The sequence below is a fragment of the Sorex araneus genome, chromosome X (genome assembly GCF_027595985.1).
Source record: "Sorex araneus isolate mSorAra2 chromosome X, mSorAra2.pri, whole genome shotgun sequence".
Lineage (NCBI taxonomy): Eukaryota > Metazoa > Chordata > Mammalia > Eulipotyphla > Soricidae > Sorex > Sorex araneus.
The window spans coordinates 335,916,901-335,939,939 of record NC_073313.1 but is presented as its reverse complement, the minus strand read 5'-3'; the positions used below and the strand labels follow the sequence as shown (position 1 = coordinate 335,939,939).

The 23,039-nt window shown below is 44.7% G+C and overlaps 2 protein-coding genes across 4 annotated transcripts in view; both read right to left on the bottom strand.

Moving 5' to 3' along the window:
* The window catches only part of DGUOK (deoxyguanosine kinase), a 68,615-nt gene extending 55,800 nt beyond the window's left edge, over window positions 1-12,815 (bottom strand). For all 3 annotated transcript variants that reach the window (XM_055123085.1, XM_055123086.1, XM_055123087.1), the window contains exon 1: window positions 12,648-12,815. In XM_055123085.1, the coding sequence (XP_054979060.1) occupies window positions 12,648-12,792 (145 nt within the window). In that variant the 5' untranslated portion in view covers window positions 12,793-12,815. The remainder of the gene's footprint in view (window positions 1-12,647) is intronic.
* A 3,734-nt stretch (window positions 12,816-16,549) lies between these two features.
* The window catches only part of ACTG2 (actin gamma 2, smooth muscle), a 28,119-nt gene continuing 21,629 nt past the window's right edge, over window positions 16,550-23,039 (bottom strand). The window contains exons 6-9 of the mRNA XM_055122735.1: window positions 22,106-22,267; window positions 21,187-21,378; window positions 17,929-18,110; window positions 16,550-16,706 (exon numbers count right to left, since the gene is read on the bottom strand). Of these exons, the coding sequence (XP_054978710.1) occupies window positions 16,563-16,706; window positions 17,929-18,110; window positions 21,187-21,378; window positions 22,106-22,267 (680 nt within the window). The 3' untranslated portion in view covers window positions 16,550-16,562. The remainder of the gene's footprint in view (window positions 16,707-17,928; window positions 18,111-21,186; window positions 21,379-22,105; window positions 22,268-23,039) is intronic.

Genomic DNA, 23,039 nt, shown 5'->3' with positions numbered 1-23,039 from the left:
ACCCTCAGTTAAAGATCAGTTAATCTTCAATAAAAAAGAAAAAAAAATGAAGTGAAGCAAGGAAATCCTCTTCAACATGTGGTGTTGGAAAACCTGGTCAACTACATGCAAATAAATAAATAAATAAACTCAGACCTCTTTCTAATCGATGCACAAAAATTTAATCAAAATGGATTAAAGCCCTTGATATTAGACTTGAATCCATAAGGTACACGGAGGAAAACATAGGCAGAACTTTCCATGGCATAAGGTAGCAAGTTGCGGGTAGGGGGATAGGCGGGACAGTGCAGAGGTGAGGAATGGAGTATGGGAACACTGGTGCATCTTGAAGATGCTAAAGGTATCTTCAAGGAGGAAACATCACTGACCATCAAGCGGAAGCTCAGATAAACAAATGGACTATATTAAACAGAGAAGCTTCTGCACTTCAAAGGAAACAATGACCAAAATATAAAGACAGCCCACAGAATGGGAAAAATTATTTACCCAATACTTATCTGATAAGGGGTTAATAACCAAGATATACAAAGCACTGGTAGAACTTGACAAGAAAAAAAAAGCACACAACCCCACCAAAATATGGGGCGAAGAATGAACAAGAAACTCAAAGAAGGAATACAAAATGACCAAAAGATACATGAAAAAGTGCTCTACATCACTATCAGGGAGATGCAAGTCACAACAACAATGAGCTATCATCTCACACCACAGAAACTGGCACATACCCAAAAGAACAACCAGTGCTGGTGTGGATGCAGAGAGAGAGGGACTCTCAGCACTGATGTTGGGAATGCTAATTGGTCCAGCCTTTCTGGAAAACAATATAGACATTCCTCAAAAAAACTAGAAGCTGAGCTCACATATAACCTAGCAATACTGCTCCTGGGAATATACCCTAGTGACCCAAAAACATAATTCAGAAAAGCTATCTGCACTCCTGTGTTCACTACAGCACTATTCACAATAGTCAAAATCTGGAAACAACCCAAGTGTCTGAGAACAGATGAGGGGGAAAAAGAAACTATGGCATATCAACGCAATGGAACGCTATGGAGCTGTTAGGAAGAATGAAATCATGAAATTTGTGTATACCTGGATAGATATGAACAATATCATGTTGAGTGAAATGAGTCAGAGGAAGAGGGACAAAACACAGAATTGTTGCACTCATTTGGAGATTTAAAAAAAAAAAAAAACAGCCAAACCCAACACAGTATGTACCTAAAAACAAGGGCCAGGAGAACTGGTCCTTGGTAGGAAGCTTGTCACAAACGGCAAGGAGGAGTGCAGTCAGGTCAGAGAGGGGACCACTATGACAGTGATAGTTGGAAATGAACACTCTGGGCAAGATCTGAGTGCTGAAAGGAGGTAAAATGATATGCATCATGACACACTTTCAGTAGCAATATTGCAAAGCACGGTGCCAAAAAGGAAAATGAGAGAGAGTGAGAGTGAGAGAGAGAGAGAGAGAAAGAGAGAGAGAGAGAGGGAGAGAGAAGTGTCTGTCACAAAGGCAGGCTGCTGCTGAGGGGGTGGGGGAGAGGATGGGAGGGAAACTGGGGACACTGGTGGCAGGATAAGTGCACTGATGAAGGAACAGGTGATGGAACATGTACGACTAAAACTTAATCATGAACAACAACTTTTTAACTGTGCATCTCACAGTGATTTAAATTAAAATTAAAAAGAATTTATAAGTTATACACCTAAAACTCAATTACTTTGTAAATAAATTAACTTTGTCAATCATGGTTCTTTAAAAAAATTTTTAAAAAACCAAGTCAAAATTCCATTTTAAGGGCAATGGAAAGTCAGTTATGATGGGTTTTAAGCAGAGAAATGAAAGTTTCCATCTCACTGAAAAGATGACTCCATCAGTTAGGTAAGAATAGAGTGATGAGGAAGTAGACAAGCCAGTAGAAGATAAAATGGATACCTGCTTGAGCCAAGGGGGTTGGGAAATAGTTACTGCTTCGAGAGTGATTTTGGAGATGCATTCCACCTAGTACCACAATACTCAAGCTACTTTTCCCCATCACACCGATGTCTCGCCCATACCTTCAAGAGCTCCAGACTTGTTACTCAAAAGCCCTCAAACAGCTCTACTTGGACATTCCACAGATATTTTAAGTTCCCTTAAAAACTGTCTTCCCTACCAAACTGAACTTCCTTTGACTGGATCTCAAGATATAGCAGCATCCACCACCCATTCACTGTTAGAACTTCCTCCTCTGCCAAATCTCACGTGACCACAAGTCCTCCTGCGCCTGTCAAAGCTTTCCCCACCTTCCGGTTCTCTCCATTTCCATCTTCATGTTAGAAGACAAGTCTCTCACCATCCTTCGGCTTTCCAACTCCATCTCTCTCTCATACTGCAGGCGGCTGACACAAAAATAACACTGCTTAACACACTTCAATATCTGACTCTGCATACACCTTTCTGGTTTCTTTGTGTAGTATGAGTTTCAAATTCAGATTAGAAGGACAAAACTGTTTGCAACTTTAAGTGTGCCATGCCATCTCCTGCAAATGTGACTCTGCATATGCTTTCCCATTTCCTGGAGCACTTCCTTTCCTCACCTGGCCAATTCCTACTCAATCTTTTGAGATTCTGTTCAGATACACTCCTGACTCTTCTAAGTGGGATCAGCCAATCCTCTTTAGTGCTTGGCCTGGCATTCTGGGTAAAACTCTATGACTACAATAGTAATTGTGTTCCTCTAGATAGAAGATGGGGCATCTCCAGGTCACGAACCCAAGTCCAGTCTAATGACCTGGCTGAGGAATGAAGTACACAGTACGTTATTAAGTTCAGTCCACTTGGAAACCCAGTTTGTTAAAAGTTTTAATAATGAACTTTAGAAGTGTATTTGAAATTCTATTTCTTCTTTCAAAGATGATCTCTCTCAAATGAATCCTATCCTCAGGAGGAACAAAATAAAATCAAAAGAAGGAAAGGAGGCACTTGTCCACTTATCAGTCACACTTACCGACTGGGTGTTAAGCAAAGTCTCGACAGAAAAGCCCACACATCCGTTATGTGACATTTATTACACACCATTTACCTCAACACACAGGGTAAGAACAAACAACAAAAATCTGTGCATTTTGTACAGTCATATCATCTCTCAAACCCACTTCCAACGAACTCCTATGTACCTTTGCATATTTACTCAGTCTCTTCTCTTCCCACACTCAATGAACAACAACCTTTCCCTGTTCTTCTAGGCCTAAATATTAGAGCTAAATATTAGACCAGCTTACAAAAAATTTCTACCACATTGGGCAACTGAATCAAACTGCCTAAGTTTAGTGATTGTCTTGGTTTCTTCAATCTCAAATTTGCTTTCCTTTCACAGGCCAGAGTGACAGTACAGTGGTAGGACACTTGCCCTGCACCCAGCTGGCATGAATACAATCCCCAGCATCCCATACAGTACTCCGAGCACCGCCAGGAGTAGTTCCTGAGTGCAGAGCCAGGAGTAAGCCCTGAGCACTGCCGGCTGTGACACGAAAACAACTAAAAATTGCTTTTTTTGCAGAATCTGAATTTTGGAATTGAACCGACCCCAGAGATTCACATTTTTACAATAGAGGCCACCCTCTGCAGTGGCTCTGGGCCCACTCCCACCGTCAGGCCTGTGGCCCTGGGAAGTGCTCTGGTAGCCAAGCAGTGCCAGCGACCAAATTCAAGAGTCAAATATCCTAGGCATATGCTCGCCCACTTGATTCATAATCTTAACCCAGCAATTCACTTTGTGTGTGTGTGGGGGGGGGGAGAGGGGTGGGTGAAGGGAGGGGGTGCCTCTTAAGCAGTGCTGGGTGGGAGGCAGGCACCACTGCAGGCAGTTCTTAGCCAATCAGGCCTGGGTCAGTGCCAGAGCCTGAAGATGAGATGCTGCTTAGGCTATGAGGTGCTGGGGACCATCAGGGCCACCCTGGTGATCCTGGTGAGCCTCCAGGGTCATATTTAGTGACCAGACTAGAGGCCACGTGGTACCAGGATCAAATCCAGGTATCTTCCCAGTCCCAGAATCCACATCTTGAAGGTATACCCCAAGAGATCTTCACGCACATTTATATATGAGACTGCTATTCAGAACAATCTGATCAAAATCAACACACATGGCTGGATTTTTTTTTTTTTTAAATATAGGCTCCAAAATCAGACCACTAAATAAAACTCTCTAGGTTTTTCACGGAGTAACTAATAAGAGTGGCAGGAATTGAAAATTAGTTGATTTGGGAACAGAGAGACACAGCAGGTTAAGAGGGCCCTTGCCTTGCACAGAACCTACCTAGATTTGATTTCGGACCATATACGGTCCTTGAGCACTGCCAGGAATGATCCTTGAGTACAGAGCCAGGACTAAGCTGTAAGCACCCCAGGTATGGCCCCCAAACCAACAAAACAAACAAAACTGGTTGAGTTTGCATATTTTCAAAGATGCCTACCCTGCTCTGAGTAGTTACAGGTTTAAAATACTTGGCACAAGTGATCAATATTTAGATAGCAGCTTATTGATGAAGCTAAAACAGGATCTCTGCCCACCAGCTGAAAAGCTATTTTAATTTTTATGAAAAGATAAAGGCAAAGGGTAGGACTGAATGCCTCTTCTAATGACTTAAATATTTTAAAGTTAAAAACAATTCATAAGAGGGGCTGGGAGATAATACAGCAGTTAGGGGACGTGCCTACCTTGGGCTGACAAGGGTTCAATTCCCAGCACCCATGGCTCTCCAGATCATCACCAGGTTCAGCTCTGGAGTCCCCCAGCGTTACCAAGGTGGACTGGGGACCCCGGCCCTGTAGGGCCTGAGCAGCCTAGCATTCTCCCTTGCACTGAACCAACAGTTGGTTCACTGGGAATCAAGGCGGGGTTCCCAGGCCTCCGGGGCACTGCTTGGAGGCCCTCTGACAAAAAGAAAAAAAAAAAAAAAACCAGAAAAAGAAAAAAGAACCAACTCATAAAAACACTATTGCAGATGGAAAATAATGGCCCTGAGGGCTTGGGAGAGCCAACTTCACCTCTGAGATCAGACACTTCATAGTTCATCTGAGGACTGTCAGGACTCTTAGAAAACGCCTCATGCCATTTATACACACAAACACCCAAATGCCAGCAAATCAGACGTAACGGGAAATACACAGTTCCAATTGCTGGAACAAACACGCCCGGGCCACATCCCCACCTTGCACCCCCCACTCCCGACCCCAACGCTTCTAGAGCGCCAGCCTAGGGATCCCGATCTGGCCTCAGCCAGGAGTGACAGTAGGTGGGAGCAAGGTCTGGGAGGGCTTCAGGGGCCTGGGTAGTGAGCAGGGGGGGCAGCAGCTCTAAAGCCACATTCCACTGGAACTCTGCCGTGCCAGGCACCACCCACACATGCGGAGTAATTATTTTTAAAGTTATATATTCATATTAGAACCACACACAGCATGGCCTTTTTTTTCGAAGTGCTGATACCTGAGGGTAAGAGCTGTTTTCTTTCTGCCGAGGTTCTGACTGCTGCTGTTTCTAGTGGTCCCACAAGCATCACGACAACGGCGCTCTGTGGCTCTCTGCTGCCGCCTTGGCCTGGCGGAGGCCAGATAACCTGTGGCACCCAGAACTTCCCTTTCTCAGACAGTGGGGAAAGCCCACGAATCTCTCCCTGTGTCAAGTCTCGAGGCAGAGCGCCGGTTTCTTAGGAAACTTGGCTATCCCTGTCCTTTAAAACATAGCTTGAAATGGGGTGGGTACTTCCTTAGAGTTACTTCAGCATGTTCATTTTTATTACCACCAGGTTTGTTCTTCCACAAGCTGGACCAGAGGCCTGTTGTTAATGTTCATCCTCCCAGTCACGCCTTTTTTTTTTTTTTAATCCTCCCACAATTTTTTCTATAAACTGAGATGCCAGCAATACCTACACTGTGCTAAAATTTGTAGTAAAAGAGTATGTGATGTAACATCCAAAATAATTAAATTATTTTTAAATTTGTTTTACTTCAAGGGAACCTCTAAATATATCCCCACCTCCAGGCATTTTTATTCTCTTAAACATGATGAAAGACATGGGGAAATTCCATTCTGAAACTTTCACCATGAAGGATGTTGGGATCTTCCCCTCAGAGGGTGTGGGTTCCAGTCCTGCACCTTTTACCCAGGCGCAGACAGGCGGTGGGCCTAGGAGCATTCTGACCAAACTTAACAACAAATGCTCGGTGGGCATAAAAGAAACAATGACTTTTGTTGTGATTCTGTTTGAAGGCAGACTGCTCTGATTTTGTGAAAGATCTCTCTCAACATCCAGGGCATGCTCCCCACTCATCTGTTTGGCACAGGCAGCCGAATTGATCCATCCCTTCTCTCGAGCCCCCTTAAACTCTCTCCTGCTTCACTTCATCCCTAAGCAGAGTTAACTGTTGCCTGCTCTGGTTTGCCAAGGTATCACGCTGTAATTATTTGTTGACTCATCACTCCCTCCAGTTAAACTAAGAGCTTTTCAAAAACACGGACTGACTTTATTCCGTTTGCATTCTAAGTTATCTCTCTAAGAGTGGAGATAGACGGATAGAATGAGTTGGATCACAGAAAACCGGGACTCCCCTCAACAGTGTTTGGAATAAATAGGTATTTTACCCCTAGGTGTCTTTGCCCACTTGCTTAACAACAATATTAGTGTTGTTCAGCCATTTAACAATATTCTGGATGATAGAGGAATATATTATTAGGGAAATTCCTCACTGTGTTACATACAAGTTAACACTACAAAACTAAAAGTTTTCCCTTCTCTGGTAGAATCCTTGAAAAAGTAAAAATGGGGGCCAGAGAAAATTTAACGTTGTAATAATTAAAATAACTGGCTCTGGAAAAAAGGAGAATACATTTTAGTGATGAAAACATTTAAAAATAGGGCAAACATTTCATCTTTTAAGATTTAAAACTCTAGATATTAGACTTTTGACTTCAGTTACAGAGCACCTGGGGTCATGATTCATGCTACATGCCATTAATGGCCCCTTCCCTAGTCAACTTCCCTTGCCTGCAGGATCAGATTAGCCAGAGTTAGTGCAGCAGAACTGAAAAGTACAAAAGTCCCTCTACACATGAACTTGAGGTAGGAGAGGGGTGCGCCTTCTCCCGCTCTGGTTCCTGAATGGTACTTTCTGATTCTATTTAGAGAAGCCATCAGTGACTCAAGAGCAAGCTAACTCTTGAATTGATTGTATAAGAGGTTTAATACATTTCCTCTCTGAGCACCAGTGACTAATTTCTTCATGAATATCACAGTACAGGATTCAAACATTTAGCAAGCACTGGATGAGTACGATGGGTCAGGGCAAGGATGAAGCATGGTGGTACAAAGAGGAAGCAGAGGGGAAATGGCTACCCCAGGGAAGATAATGAATGTGCAAACAATCTTAACCGAATTCAAGTGCAGCAGCAGTTGTGGGTACAAAATGTTATGAGAGCACCAGAGGAGGCTGTGACTAATTCTGTCTAGAGAGTCATCAGGGAGTGTGGGGTGATGAAGTGTAATAGGAAATAAAACTACAAAGAGCCAGATTAAGGTCTCCCCAGTCCACTTTTCATTAGTCACACTTACGTTGGGGCAACTGCATCATTCTGAAGGCTCTGACTACTCCCACAAGCCAACGCTTCCCTATCAGAAACCTCAGGGTCTATTTCTCTTCAGTACAGGTTCTAATTTGTCTTCTCTCTCTTTATGTCTCAGAGGCACCTCATGCCACATTGCTCTTACTTTCCTAGAATTTCTCCTCCCTCAATCCCACCCTCAGATTTTAGACTTAGAATTCAAATTATAAACCTCATTGTCATTCTCTACACCTCCTTATTCCTCACCTCCAAGCAGTCATCATCAACCTATTCCAAAATCTCTTGCAAACCACCAATTCTCTCTCAAGCCTCCATTCTTTCTGTTCAATCCTGCATCTTCCTTTTTCCAACTACTACAATGGCCACAAAACTGTTTACTCCAAGCTCTGCTCCCAATTATTCATTCCTGCATTCAACAGGATGCAAGCACAATACAGCAGCGAACAACAGATACAAAGAAAGAGTATGTTTTGTAATGCTCAATCAAGCCAATTTCCTTTTAATTAGTATTACTTTTGTGGCTTAGGGCTAACTCCTAGCAGAGCTCAGGGGACATTATGGGGTCCCAAGGATAGAACCTGAGTTGGCCACATGCAAGACAAGCTGCACTCTTAACCCCCAGACTATTTCTCCAGGCCCATCCTTAAAAAAAAATTACTCTAGCTGCAGCACAACGGCTCAGATTTTCAGTGATTTCCCACAGCCAACAGGAGAAACAAGAACGGACCAAAAGACTGTCAATACCTGGCAACTTCTACCTTTACCCAACTCTTGGCCTGCAATCCTCTTCAGAGGCCCTTCAAACTTCAGCTACTTCCCTGTGATTAAAAGTCCATGCGTCGGGGCTGGAGTGATAGCACAGCGGGTAGGGCATTTTTGCCTTGCAAGCCGCCGACCTGGGTTCGATTCCCAGCATCCCATATGGTCCACTGAGCACCGCCAGGAGTGATTCCTGAGTGAAGAGCCAGGAGTAACCCCTATGCATTGCCAGGTGACCCCCCCCCCAAAAAAAAGTCCATGTGTCAGGGACTGGAGCAATAGCACAGCAGGTAGGGCGTTTGCCTTGCAAGCAGCCGACCCAGGTTCGATTCCCAGCATTCCATATGGTCCCCTGAGCACCGCCAGGGGTGATTCCTGAGTGCAGAGCCAGGAGTAACCCCTATGCATTGCCAGGTGACCCCCCCAAAAAAAAGTCCAGGTGTCAGGGACTGGAGCAATAGCACAGCAGATAGGGCGTTTGTCTTGCAAGCGGCCGACCTGGGTTAGATTCCCAGCATCCCATATGGTCCCCTGAGCACCGCCAGGGGTGATTCCTGAGTGCAGAGCCAGGAGTAACCCCTGTGCATTGCCAGGTGTGACCCAAAAAGAAAAAAAAAAAAAGTCCATGTGTCAGGGGCTGGAGCAATAGCACAGCGGGTAGGGTGTTTGCCTTGCAAGCGGCCGACCCGGGTTCGATTCCCAGCATCCCATATGGTCCCCGGAGCACCGCCAGGAATAATTCCTGAGTGCATGGGCCAGGAATAACCCTTGTGCACTGCCAGGAGTGACCCAAAAAAGAAAAAAAAAAAGTCCATTGTGTCTCTTCAGTCTCTACCTGGGCAAATGTCACTTCCTGTGCCTAGAACAAACACTCTTTTCTCCCCCTTGAGAATCCCTAACTCAGAGACTGAGAGTTCCACAAAAATTATGTTTATAAATCTGTTCCTCCCACTTAGCCGTGAGTTTTTAAAAGGCTGGAGCTGTCTTATATGAGTCCACCCTCATTCCAGGCTCTTTCAGTCTTGGTTGCAGGAGAAAGCAAAGGAGAAGCAGAAATGCCAAGAAAAGTTATGAAGCAAAGAGCAGAAAGACTGATAGCAGTTCAAACCTCAGGCGATGACCTGTCCAAAATATTTATTTTGTGAAGTATTTTTGATGCCTCTCTGGGCTCTAAAGGTACAGCTTCCTTTAGGGGCATGTGGGAGAGGGTCCTTAACACCTAAGGGCCAGGAGACAGCTCAAAGGGCTGGTACGCCTGCCTAGTATGCATAAGGGCTGCTCCCACAGGGTCTTCCAAGAACTGGCCGGGGAGCTCCCTTCCTCCCCACCCCCAATTACACCATGAGGCAGGTAGCAGAATCCTCCTTTCCTGCGAGCAGGGAGCAAGCCCAAGGGCTCCCTACATGCAAGGCATATATACTACTGAGTCAAAATCCCCGTGCCCTCTGACTGGTCTCACTTTTATTTTTTTTTAATTTTTAATTTTTTTTTTTTTGCCTTTTGGGTCACACCTGGCAATGCTCAGGGGTTACTCCTGGCTTTGCACTCAGGAATTACTCCTGGCAGTGCTCAGGGGACCATATGGGATGCTGAGAATCGAACCTGGGTTGGCTGCGTGCAAGGCAAACGCCCTACCCGCTGTGCTATCACTCCAGCCCCTCGTCTCACTTTTAAATCATGAACACCAAGCCTGAGTGGGCCCTTAGTGCTGCTGGCATTTGTACATTTTTCTCACTTAACAAGTTCATGTCATTCCACTCTTCCCACAAACACTCTCAGCTGACTTTCCTATTTCACACAGCCACTGTACACAATCAAAAGAGCTCCCTCAAGTTCCACAACACCTACTTGAATATTCAGTATTCATTTATTTCACTTCATATTTTGTATGACCTCGCTAAGGTCACCCTCTCTCAATTTAGGCAACAGACTCCATTCCTCTTGCTTAAATATTCCATCCTCTCAACTAGACCATTTCTACCATTATCTAATTATAGAGAGAAGGGGAGGGAGGGGGGAGGGGAAGGAAAGGGGGAAGGGCAGGGGAGGGAAAACTTCCCTTTCCATGTATTTTAGCAACCATTCTGTGTTCCCTCTCTGTTCCAAACATCTGTCTGAACCTGTCTCAACTCACTGCCAAGTCCCTTCTCCTTAAACCCACAACAATCAAACTTTTGCCCCTACTGATTCTCTAAAAATTTCTTTTCCAGTTCATCAAGAGCTTTATTATTTAAGCAACATTACACAGTTCATTACTCCCTCCCCCTAAGTATCTCTTCACTTGGCTTCCAGGATATCAATCTCTTGCTTTTTCCCCCTTTCTTCTAATAGTATTCATTCTTTCAGTCTTGTTTGCAGGTTTCATACCTCTCTCCATCTCTTCAACATCTGCGCGCCCCAGTGCTTAATCCTTTCCGTCAACAGTCTCCAAGCTTCAAACGCAATCTACATTTATAACTCCAGCCCAGGGAGACAGTGAGCTCTACTCAGATTCCAACTGTCTGTTTTCATCTCCACTCAGCTAATAACCATATAAAAACCTTAACATGCAGAAAATCTAAATCTTGGAACCAACTCCTTAGCCTCCTGATCTTGCCATTCTTTTCCATTTAAGAAAACTGGAAGGTCATCTTTCAAGTTGTTCAGACCAAAATGATCCGGAGTCTTCACAGATCCCTCTCTTTATCTCACATTCCATATCTATTACCAAATCCAGATGGCCTTACTTTTTAAATTAGACTCCATTTTGCTTCTCACCACCTCCACTGTTACCATTTAGATCCAATTCACTCTAACTCATTACTGCCACAACTCCTCAGTCTTCCAGGAGAACACACAGGGCACAGGCACACCCCATTTCATTGCACTTCACTTTATTGTGCTTCACAGATAACAGACTTGCAACAATTGAAGGCACGTGGTAACTGTTCATCCTGCAAGTGTTATGTGCCACTTTTTGCAACAACATATACTCACTTCCCCATGTTATCTTTAGTGAGGGTTATGTTCATTGCTTTGTTAAAGTGTAATTCTCATGCTACCATACCTAATAAGGTATAGTGTAGACCTAAGTTTTATATGCACCAGGAAACCAACAACTTGGCGTGATTCTCTTTATTGCCCTATTAGATTCGCTGCAGTGGTCTGAAACTGAATTCACAGCACCTCCGAGTATGCCTGTATCAGTCAAGGGGATCTTTTAAAAGGGCACCTATGGGGCCAGAGTGATAGTACAGCAGGTAGGGTGTTTGCCCAGCAAGCGGCAGACCTAGGTTCAATTCCTGGTATCCTGTATGGTCCCCCAAGCACCGCCTGGGGTAACCCCTGAGCATCACTGGGTGTGACCCAAAAAGCAAAAAACAACAACAAAACCCCAGAAAACTGGAGTGGGATTCAGTTAAACTTGAATTTAGATAAAACAATACGTTTTAGATAAACAAAAACAGTATTTGGAGAAGACACCCCCCCCCAAATACCACATGGAACAAAGTACCTTATTTCTCATTGTCTGAAATCCAACTTTATTTATTAGGTTTTGGGGCCACACTCTGCGGTGCTCTGAGGTTACTCCAGGCTCTGCGCTCAGGAATCACTCCTGGCGGTGCTGCGAGAGTGGGGGGCGGGGGGACTGCATATGGGGTGCCAGGGTAGGCTGCGTGCAAGCCAAATGCCCTACCTCCTGCACTACCCTCCAGGCCCCCTGATATCCGACTTTAAATGGATAGAAAGATATAGATAGATAAGATAGATATAGATATTTGCCTTAGATAGATAGATAGATAGATAGATATTTGCCTTTTGGGTCACACCCAGAGACCCTCAGGGGTTACTCCTGGCTCTGCATTCAGGAATCACTCCTGGCGGTGCTTGGGGGGACCATACCGGATGCTGGGAATCGAACCCAGGTCGGCAGCGTGCAAGGCAAACGCCCTACCCGCTGTACTATCGCTCCGACTCATATATATATACATATATATATGTGTGTGTGTGTATATACACACATATATATTTATATATATTTATATGTTATATATTTAACTTTTTAAATCTAGCCACCCTGTCAGGAGAGAAAAAGAACTGCATCCTGCGCTTTGTCGTCGCCACTGCCATCTGCCCACGGCGTGGTTTCTCCAGACACAACAAAATGTATGCTTGCAGGGGACTGCGGCGTAAGCGACACGGCCCCGAGGCAGCGCGGCACCAGCAGCCCCGCGCCTCCGCCCGGGCCCGCTCGCCGGCCCGGCTCCCACGGCGGCCCAGGCCGGGCAGGCGCTCTGCGGCGCTTACCGATGTTGCCTTCGATGGAGAGCCTTCGGGGCCCGCACTCCGCGCGCAGACCCCGGGAGGGCGCCACGCCCTCGGGCGGGCGCCGAGCCAGGGCGCCGGAGCGCGCCCGCAGCAGCACGAGGAAGCAGCGTCCTGCCGCCGACATCCCACCCACGCCGCGGCAGGTCACTTCCGCCCGGCGCGCTTCCGCCCCCGAGCCGCCGCGCACGCACGCGGACGCGCCTCTGACGTCAGCGAGGAAGTGGGTGGAGCGGAAACCCGTTCGGGAGGGCGGGGCCAAAAGGGGCGAGGTGCGGGGTGGAGGGGGGGGGGTTTCCCGTCGTTATCGCGATGTTTGTAGAGAGCGTGACGAGAGCGCAGAGTGGTTTTTGACTTGGGCTGCCGGAGAGTTTGCTGATGAGTGCAACGGCAGTCTTAGGGCCTCTGGTTGTTGTTGTTGTTGTTCCTTGGACAAATAACATTTAAAAGAGACGCAGCAATCTCATTGTCTTTGCATTTTTTGTGTGTTAAGTTTTATAGCTAAAGGCAAGCAACTGATTATAATTTCAAATGAGGACTCCTTCCCACCCCCTAGTTGTCTGGTTTTCAAGTATGGGGGGAGGGGACATTGGACTTTTTTGACTAGGAAAATGAGGCCCTCTCACAATATACACAAATGAACGCCGGTAGCACATGGCAGTATTGGCACATGGCTGAACGCTCTACAAGGGAGTTCAGTAGCACCCCATCTCAGTTTGTCTCTTGAATGTGAAAGAATAATCAATTTGCATAACAGTCAAAAAATCCCCGTGATATGAAGGTTCCAGGATGTGACTGGAACTTTTTTAATCAGATGGGGCGATTGTAGTGAGCGGGCATGAACCGGGCCTGGGTGAGGGAGGGGTGGGGCAGGCTGGGGCAGGTGTGGGTGTCGAATGGGACTTGTGCGTGACTCGCCAGTGACTTGCAGATGTTGAACAGCAGAGTTCTGCTGTTGGAAAACTGCTCTGCAGAGGGGCAGGACAATTCTTAGATTAGGCCACCTGGTCTTGGGTTTCTTGGTCCTCCGCACCCTACTGTTATGAGCTCAAGACAAGTATTGTCAGAGTGGGCTTCTACACTTAAACCACAGTCACACTAGGAGCTGACAGGCAAACCTGCATTCAAGCAGCACTTTTAAGAGGCTGTAGGAGATGGGAACAGCCATCTGACTACAGGAGTTGTGGGGAAGGGAATAACAGTGCTTTGTGTGTGTGTGTGTGTGTGTGTGTGTGTGTGTGTGTGCGCGCGCGCACACACACGCACGCATTGGCTTGGAGAAAACACGGTTGCCTTATGTGTGCTTTGTGTGTGTATGTATGTGTGTGTACATTGGCTTGGGGAAAACACAGTAGCCTGATGTATGCTTTGTGTGTGTGTGTGTGTGTGTGTGTGTGTGTGTGTAGTAGCTTGGGGAAAACACACACATACAGCAGCCTAGTGTGTGCTCTCTTCATCTTCCATGCCAGTAGCCAGTCTTTGGCCTGCAGGTGGAAAGCCTCAGGCCTTAGGTGGGCCCACACTGTTCCTAATTCCAAAGTTCTCTCTGGAACTGGCTGAACCTCAGCTCTTTAGGATTTTTTTTTTTCTTTTTGGGTCACACCGGTGATGCACAGGGGTTACTCCTGGCTTTACACTCAGGAATTACTCCTGGCGGTGCTCAGGGGACCACATGGGATGCTGCGAACCGAACCCGGGTTGGCCGAGTGCCTGGCAAACGCCCTCCCGGCTGTGCTATCTCTCCAGCCCTCTTTAGGATTTTGGTTGCTGCCAGGCTTCCTCCCTTTTCTTGTCCTGCTTCCCCCACTGTGCTCATTCTTTCTCTAAGAGCCCTTCCTTAATAGGCCCCTTGCATTTTAACCATCATGTCAGGGTTTGCTCCTGGAGAACTTTTGAGACAAATCCTCCAGGCGCTTTTGATGCCTTGGTGCTCTACTGCAGCCCCTGATGTGGGGATGGCAAAGAGGGATGTTCGGAATCGGGGTGAAGTTCCACTGGGATCTGTTGTCTCCAAATAGGTGTGTTTTCCAAAGCTCATAGCCAGGTGGGATCTGCTTAGGAGCCTGGAGGCGGGGGTTTGGCTAGGTGGAGAGAGCAAAGGGCACAATAGGCAGAAGTGAAGACTGAACTCTTCCATTCACTAGTTAGGACACCTAATTAAATAGTCAACTGTAAAATGATACTGACACCTGCTTCCTTGGTTTGTGGTGAGAAAAGCCATATAATTATTACCCATGCTTACCATATTATAAGTACTTGATAAATATGATAAATATTAACTATTATCTTTATCCTCTTTTTCTTATAGTACTTGATGGGTGCTTCTATTTGCCTCAAATCATTGAGTTGTGTGTGTTTATTCTCCCCTCCACTTTATGCAGTGTTCCCCAGATTCAGTAAATACTTGTCAAGTTAAATATAATTGACCAAGGGCAGGGGATAGGAAGCAGTAATGAGAAAATAAAGGAGGAAAAGAAAGAAGGAGGAAGTAGCAAAGGGGAGAGAAAATATTCTTTATATGAGTGCTACTACTTCAGTTTTTGTAGCAAAATACAACCTAATCTTCAATAACAAAGAGACCTCACAGAAATTTTAAGTAACCTTGCTCTTCAAGCCTGTGTTTTCCCTTGAACATTTGCTTATCTCTCTCTCTTTGCTTGCTTGTTCTTTGGTGTACATGTTCTCTTGAACACATACTCCTTTCCTTTCCCCCCACCCTACCCCCACTTATATCTTTTTAAGTTTTGTTCAAGAAAAACTATCTTGCTTCACTAAAATAAGTGAGAGAGGGATCTTAAGTCTACTATGACCTTTATTCACCTTAATTCAATAATACTGTTTGACCCACTCATATGTTCCATTATATTGTTTTTGTTTGGGGGCCACACCCAGTGATGTTCATGGGTTACTCCTGGCTCTGAGCAGTTGCTCCTCTTGGTTGCTTGAGGGACCACATGAGATGCTGAGAATTGAACTTGGGTTGGCTGGGTGCAAGGTGAATGCCTTATCCATTTTACTATCTCTCTGGTGCCATCATGTATTCCATTCTAAAGCTTATGTTTCACTTTGTATTCCTGCTCTTTGTGTATCCTGTTTGAGTACCAGAACTTGTGTCTCCAGAACTTGTTTTATTGGGAGGGGAAAAGGGGGTATCTCCCAAGTCATGTTCAGAAAACCTAAAGGCTTCTCAGCAATTCTCAGCCCTCCCAGCAGGCAATTCAATGGAAGGCCCTGAGGATGCGCTATTGCAAGAACCTTCAATGCCGTGGATTACTACCTGGGTAGTGTTGGGAGGAGCCTCCAGGTCTATACACAGTCGTGCTTAAGGAGGTACATGCAGGGATCAAACTGGGGTTGTTCACATACAAGGCTAGTGCCTTAATCCCTGTACTGTATCTAGCCCTGGAAATTCTGTTTCTTTATCACCAACACTACCAACTCTCCTTTCCCTCTCCCTCTCCCCAGATTCGTGGCGCTCAATCTTACTCATCTCCAAGGAAAATGAGATAAGTTATTATAGTACGAGTACTAACTTTGGAGTCAGAAATACCTGGATTTTAATCTCCAGCAAGTTTCTACCTTCTCTAATTGTTACTTTCCTTCACAATAATATGGTGAGAATAATGCCTACCTCACAGGATCATTATAAGATTTATAAGTAGACATGCTACATGAGCCCTTGGGTTTTACATCTTGCAACACACACACAACTACGACAAACAAAAAACTAAAGAAAATAAATAGGTGGGAAACTTAAAAATATTTAAACCAGCTTGTAAGATAAAGTCCTGGCGGGGGGAAAAAAGAGCCCCATACAGAGAAACTTGTAGATTTTAATGTTTCATGATTCATAATAGAGCAGTCTCAGAGTGATCCCCAGACAATCTGTTTCTGGATTTAGAAACATTTCCTATGGACAATGGATGGCCCTGCCTCATCATACTCAGGCTTGCTGATCCACATCTGCTGAAAGGTAGAGAGAGAGGCCAGGATGGAGCCTCCAATCCAAACTGAGTACTTCCGCTCTGGAGGGGCAATAATCTGCAAAGAGTAAGGTGGTAAAGTATGATCAGTCACAAGAAATAAGGAAGATGGGCTAGGAATTCCTCCCTACTGCTGATCTGTTCTAGGAAAGGAGAGCCTCCACGGTTAGAAACAAAGTGGGTTATTGACCAAATCTTTTTTCTTTCATCCCCCTTTCCCTTCCATGGAAGTAATGCAATGTTCTACCCTGTGATTTTGGAATGGACCATGTATTTGTCTTTGTTAAAAGGATGTTAGTTGACATGATACAAAACAAGGGTTTCAAATGTGCTTCAGGCATACTATTGTGCCATGACATCTTAAAGAGAAGAGGATTCAGTGGAGGAACTGCTGACTTTTCAGCCAGGTCCTCAAACTGTGAGATGTAGAGCTGATCTTAGCTCAGGGGACCTACAGAGCAGCCTAGACCTACACCAGCCAACTCCCAGATGACCTGCATATGACCAAGTAATAAATGTCTATTAACATATGTCTTGAGATCATATAGTTGCTTATTACTCAGCAGTATCTAACCAATAAAATCATCTGTAGAAGGAGTGATTCTTCTATCCTTGCCTTAAGTTTGGTTGTGTTGGCAATGGACACGGATTTATGCATTCCTCAGTCTAGACTGAGAAGTGGTGGGAGAGGAAGGTCCCCATTCTGCTGGGCCCTATAGGGTGAGAAGCAGTGTGGCGTGGGTGGTAGCCAAGATATGGCAGTGGACTCTCTGGATTAGGGAAAATCACTGTGAGCATGAGTGAGCCAGATTCAATCCATGGCCAAATATTCCCTATTTGGGAATTTCAGTCTCCACTGGACTAATACCCAAGTCCTATTCAAAGTTTAAAGATCTTGTGCTGTGGCATCTTTTTCTTTTCCTCCCACTTTCTTCTTATTACATGAGGCTCAAACCCTCCCCCTAATATTTTTTTTTTTTTTTGCTTTTTGGGTCACACCTGGCAATGCACAGAGGTTACTCCTGGCTCTGCACTCAGGAATCACCCCTGGTGGTGCTCAGGGGACCATATGGGATGCTGGGAATCGAACCTGGGTCGGCCGTGTGCAAGGCAAACGCCCTACCCGCTGTGCTATTCCCCCTAATATTCTTGTTCTCCCAAATTCTAATACCTTCTGGTGTGACTTTCATTGTTACTAAGATCCCAAGCTAAATGTGTCTTCAGCTTTTCAGTACCCAAGGAACCATAATCCCCTGAAATAAAATCGGGCCAATACTCACTTTGATCTTCATGGTACTGGGGGCCAGGGCAGTAATTTCCTTCTGCATCCTGTCAGCAATGCCAGGATACATGGTGGTACCCCCAGAGAGAACATTGTTGGCGTATAAGTCTTTGCGGATGTCGATGTCACACTTCATGATGGAATTGTAGGTTGTTTCATGAATCCCCGCCGACTCCATGCCTAGGGGCAACCACAGCACCAAGTCAGTATCCTTAAGGCCCCACAGCTCTAGTTCTTCACGTGACTGTATGTTGTAGCTCCTGCAGTTCAGACTTTTCATCACATTCCAAAAGTATTATAGACGGGTCAGCTACCGGTCTTCAGTTTCCCACTGCTCTAAGCTTTCATGCTGTTGCCTAGGGTATATTTACAAAGGAACCCTTTCCTGTTGATTGAATCATTGCATGGCTTGGGGGCCACTCCTGGCCGTGCTTGGGGGCTACTCCTGGATCAGTGTTTGGGGGTCACTTCCAGTGGTGTTCAGGTGATCAAACCCAGGCCTCCTGCATGCATCGTATATGCTCAGTCAGCTGAGATCTGTCAGTTGGGCCCAAGGAACCCTCTCATCTCATCAACATTTTTCAGTTTTACTGAGATATAATTCATATAATATTTACTTTTTTTTTCTTTTTGGGTCACACCCAGCGATGCTCAGGGGTCACTCCTGGCTCTGCACTCAGGAATTACCCCTGGCCATGCTCAGAGGACCATATGGGATGCTGGGAATTGAACCCGGGTCAGCCGTGTGCAAGGCAAATGCCCTACCCACTGTGCTATCACTCCAGCCCCTAATATTTACTTTTTTTTTTTTTTTGCTTTTTGGGTCACACCTGGCGATGCACAGGGGTTACTCCTGGCTCTGCACTCAGGAATTACCCCTGACCGTGCTCAGGGGACCATATGGGATGCTGGGATTTGAACCCGGGTCGGCCGCATGCAAGGCAAACGCCCTACCCACTGTGCTATCTCTCCAGCCCCCCTAATATTTACTTTTTAAAAGCACAGGTTTTTTTCTCCTTTTTCTTTTTTGTTTTTATTGTTTTGGGGTCACATTTGGTGGTGCTCAGGGCTTGCTCATGGTTTTGTCTCTGGGATCATTCCTGGCACTGATCAGGGCACCATATGAAGTTCCAGGGGTTTAACTGGGGTCAACTGCATGCAAGGCCAATGCCTTAGCCCATGAACTAACTCCAGCCCCTGATAATTCAGTAATTTTTAGTATATTTATAGAGCTATGTAGCTGCCACAGCAACTTAAGGATTTTTGGGGGTGGGTATTATTTTGGTATATTTTGGGATCACATCCTGCAGTGTTCAGAGGCTACTCGCATCTCTGTACTTGAGGATCATTTGTGATGGTCTTCAGGAGACTGTGCAGTACTAGGCATTGACCCTCCCCCTCTTGTATGCAAAGCATGTACTTAGTCCATTGATTTTTTTCTCTTTAGCCCTAATTTCAGGACCTCTTTAATACATCCATGTTAATTAGTATTCCCTGTTCACATTTTCTCCTTCACTCCTCACAGATCTAGGCAATTATTAAGTTCCAACTTTTTCCCTCTACAGAATTACCTTTTCTGGAAATTTTACCTGAGTAGAACCATACAAACTTAGTCTTTGGTGTCTGACTCCTTTCACTTAGCATAATATTTTCAAGTTCATCATGTTAGAGCCTCTGCCAGGACTTTATTCTCTTTTGTTCTCATGTTTGGCTATATTATTATTGAACTCTACATTTACCTACAGGTTAAAATTTCACTCCCTGAGTCTGGCATCAAGATCTTCCCCAGCAAAAGACCATGAATGCTAAACCAACAGAATTCTCCTCTCCCTATTGCTAGTGACTTTTTTTGTTTTTGTTTTTGTTTGTTTTTTTTTTAGTTTTACAAAACCTTAAAGTTGATGATAATCTTTATTTTTTTTAAAAAATTTATTAGAGAATCACTGTGATGTACAGTACAGTTACAAACTTATGAACTTTTGTTCTTGCATTTCAGTCGTAGAGTGATCCCTCCACCAGTGTCCATTCACCTCCACCAATGATCCCAGTATCCCTCCCACCACCCCGCCCCCTCCCCCAAACATCCCACCCTGCCTCTGTGGCAGGGCATTCCCTTTTGTTCTGCTAGTGACTTTTCATGTGCGAAAACCAAAGACTGTTTATCAAGAAGCAATTCTAGGAACTAATCTGACTTTGCTGCACTACACCTCAAATTATTATTATCAGGGGAACTCAATGCTGTTATGGTTAATCATGTGCTCTTTGTGTGGTCCAGCAATTCTCTTCAATTTCCCATGTGCAAACATATGCACACCTATGCACACACCCCTCATCTACCTCACATACACAGAACTCTTTCATTGTATCCCAAATAGAGCATGACCTTTCCTGCTTTCATTCTTTCACACTTATAAACACACTGACCTTATATGCCATTTTCCACTCTACATTCCTTTCAGCCTAGATACCATATAAATAATCTTAATACTCAAATGTTCACCTTCCCTAAGAAACTTTCCCTAGCTTCTTAGGCCAAAAGCACTTTATCCAATTTGCTACTACTAAATGTAGGCCAACATTGACTTATACACCTAGACCTTCTGATACATTTCTCAAGAAAGTAGTTGTCCTTGATTAAATATTAATTTGGAGATGATAATATGTCCACAGTTAACAGGGTTTGAAACAGGAAGATTAAAGGCTTAAAATAAAGTCTGACCCCAAAGTAATTCTCTTAACTGTATTAGTTTTAAGTCTCTAGGACCTAAATGTTGCTATTGTTATTTTGGGTCAATACCTACCTATGCTTAGTCAGGGCTTACTCCTGGCTCTGTACTCAGTGATCACTCCTAACTCTATGGGGGACTCTATGGGGTTCTGGCTGTCAAACCTGGGTCTGCTGAGTGCAAGGCAAAGAACTTATCTGCTATACTATCAATCTAACCCCTTTCCTAGTTACATAATAATACACGCCCTATCCTGCTTCTTCTTTATCTTGATTTCCTCACTCTTTAAAATTACAGTTTATCCAGTTGTGGTATTTATTTATTTGTGGCCCTTAGCAGGAAAACATGGGAATATGTAAAAGTCATAAACAGTGTCTCCTGGTGTTAATCATTCCGTATCTCACATTCCCTCTCCACTATACCTCCCATTTGGCAGGGTTTGCGGGCAGCATCTCACCAATGATGTGAGACCGTAACAAAAAGTCTCACAATGAGAGTCGTTACTGGTGCCCGCTCGAGCAAAATCTTACCAATGAACGAAGGCTGGAAGAGGGTTTCAGGGCAGCGGAAACGCTCATTGCCGATGGTGATGACCTGCCCGTCTGGGAGCTCGTAACTCTTTTCCAGGGAGGAAGAGGAGGCTGCTGTAGCCATCTCGTTCTCAAAATCCAGGGCCACATAGCACAGCTTTTCCTTGATGTCACGCACAATTTCTCGCTCAGCTGGAAGGAGGTGAAATGACATAAAAGTTGCTCATTTCTGTTAGTGTGATTGTCCCTTTTGGATCTGCCTGAAATTTTTTTCTTCCCTTTATTTTGAACTCAGTCTCAGGATAAGTATTAATACTTCCATTTCTTTTAAAGTAGGGGCTTAAAATCTCAATTTTGAGTCCTGATCTATTGTCCTTATCCCTCTTCAGAACTTTGTGAGGGTTTGCAGGACACACTTCTAGATTGTGATCGTCTAGAATCTAGGATGGCCCCAAACTTAGCAATGCTTCTTGCCCTGGGAAGTGGTGGGAAAAGAAAGACTAAGATATGACAATTCCCCACAGAAATGTAAACCTTATTTATCACAATAGTCTTCTGGACTAGACACCCCCCGATCTTTACTACAATTCAGCCCTAAAAAATTTCTCTCTAATCATGGTGTGGCAAAAAAAGAGGAGGAGGGGAGGGCAGAGATGTAGTACAAGGACACCTAACGAAGGCCCAGTTCAGGGCAGCCAAGGCTCCATGGGCGGAAGCTTGTCTCTTTGCTGGGGCATCTTGGTTGGGAGCCCACTATCCTAGGTAAGTGTGCCTCGATGACCTGATCTTGTCTAGAGGTTTAATAGCCCCCATAGGGATTCTTCACCCTAGGTCTGCAGACTCTTCTCATCAATCCTGAGAACTTTTGGTTCTGAAACAAATCTGAGCACAAGTGAGAATGAGGCCGGGGGGCCAGTACCTGTGGTCACAAAGGAATAGCCTCTCTCTGTGAGAATCTTCATGAGGTAGTCTGTGAGGTCACGGCCAGCTAGGTCAAGGCGCATTATGGCATGAGGCAGGGCATAGCCTTCATAAATGGGGACATTGTGGGTAACACCATCTCCCGAATCCAGGACGATGCCTGTGGACAAGAGAGGATGGGATCTGTGAAAACTTTTCTTCTCTTTCATCTGTTTCTTTCTAGGACTAGTGATCAGATGATCTTAAACCACCATGTTTTTCTTTAGCAGTTTAGAAAATTCATCCCCTATGAGATTCATGAGATTCAGCTATCATATTTTGTGTGCATGTGTAGCCATTTTATCTTCCCAAATGAGACTATCGCTTTCTGGAAAGCAAGTAAATTATCTCCTTTACTTAAATTTCTTAGAACATTTTCATGATAATGCACCCTTGTCGGTTTGCATATTAGACTGCACACTTCTTTAAGTGAGACTGGATAATCTGTACATTCTTTAAACATCAAACTACACATATGCATACGAACTAGAATGTTGAACTGAAAGGAGTAGGAAAACTGAACTTTTCCAGTCAATTTGAACAAAAGTTAACATTTTCTACTAATAAAACTTCTAGTAAACTGTGAAAGAAATGTTTTCTAAACGTGATAAAAAAATAAAAACCTCAAACTACAATCACATCAAAATTGAAGGGAGGTGGGCCAGAGAGATAGTACAGCGATGGGTGTTTACTTTGCACACGGCCAACCCGGGTTTGATCCCTGGCATCCCATATTGCCCCCCAAGCACTTTCAGGATTAATTTCTGAGTGCAGAACCAGGAGTAACCCCTGAGCATCGCTGGGTGTGACCCAAAAAAAATAATGAAGAGAAACATTACAATATTGTTATTATTATTATTTTTTTTTTGCTTTTTGGGTCACACCTGGCTCAC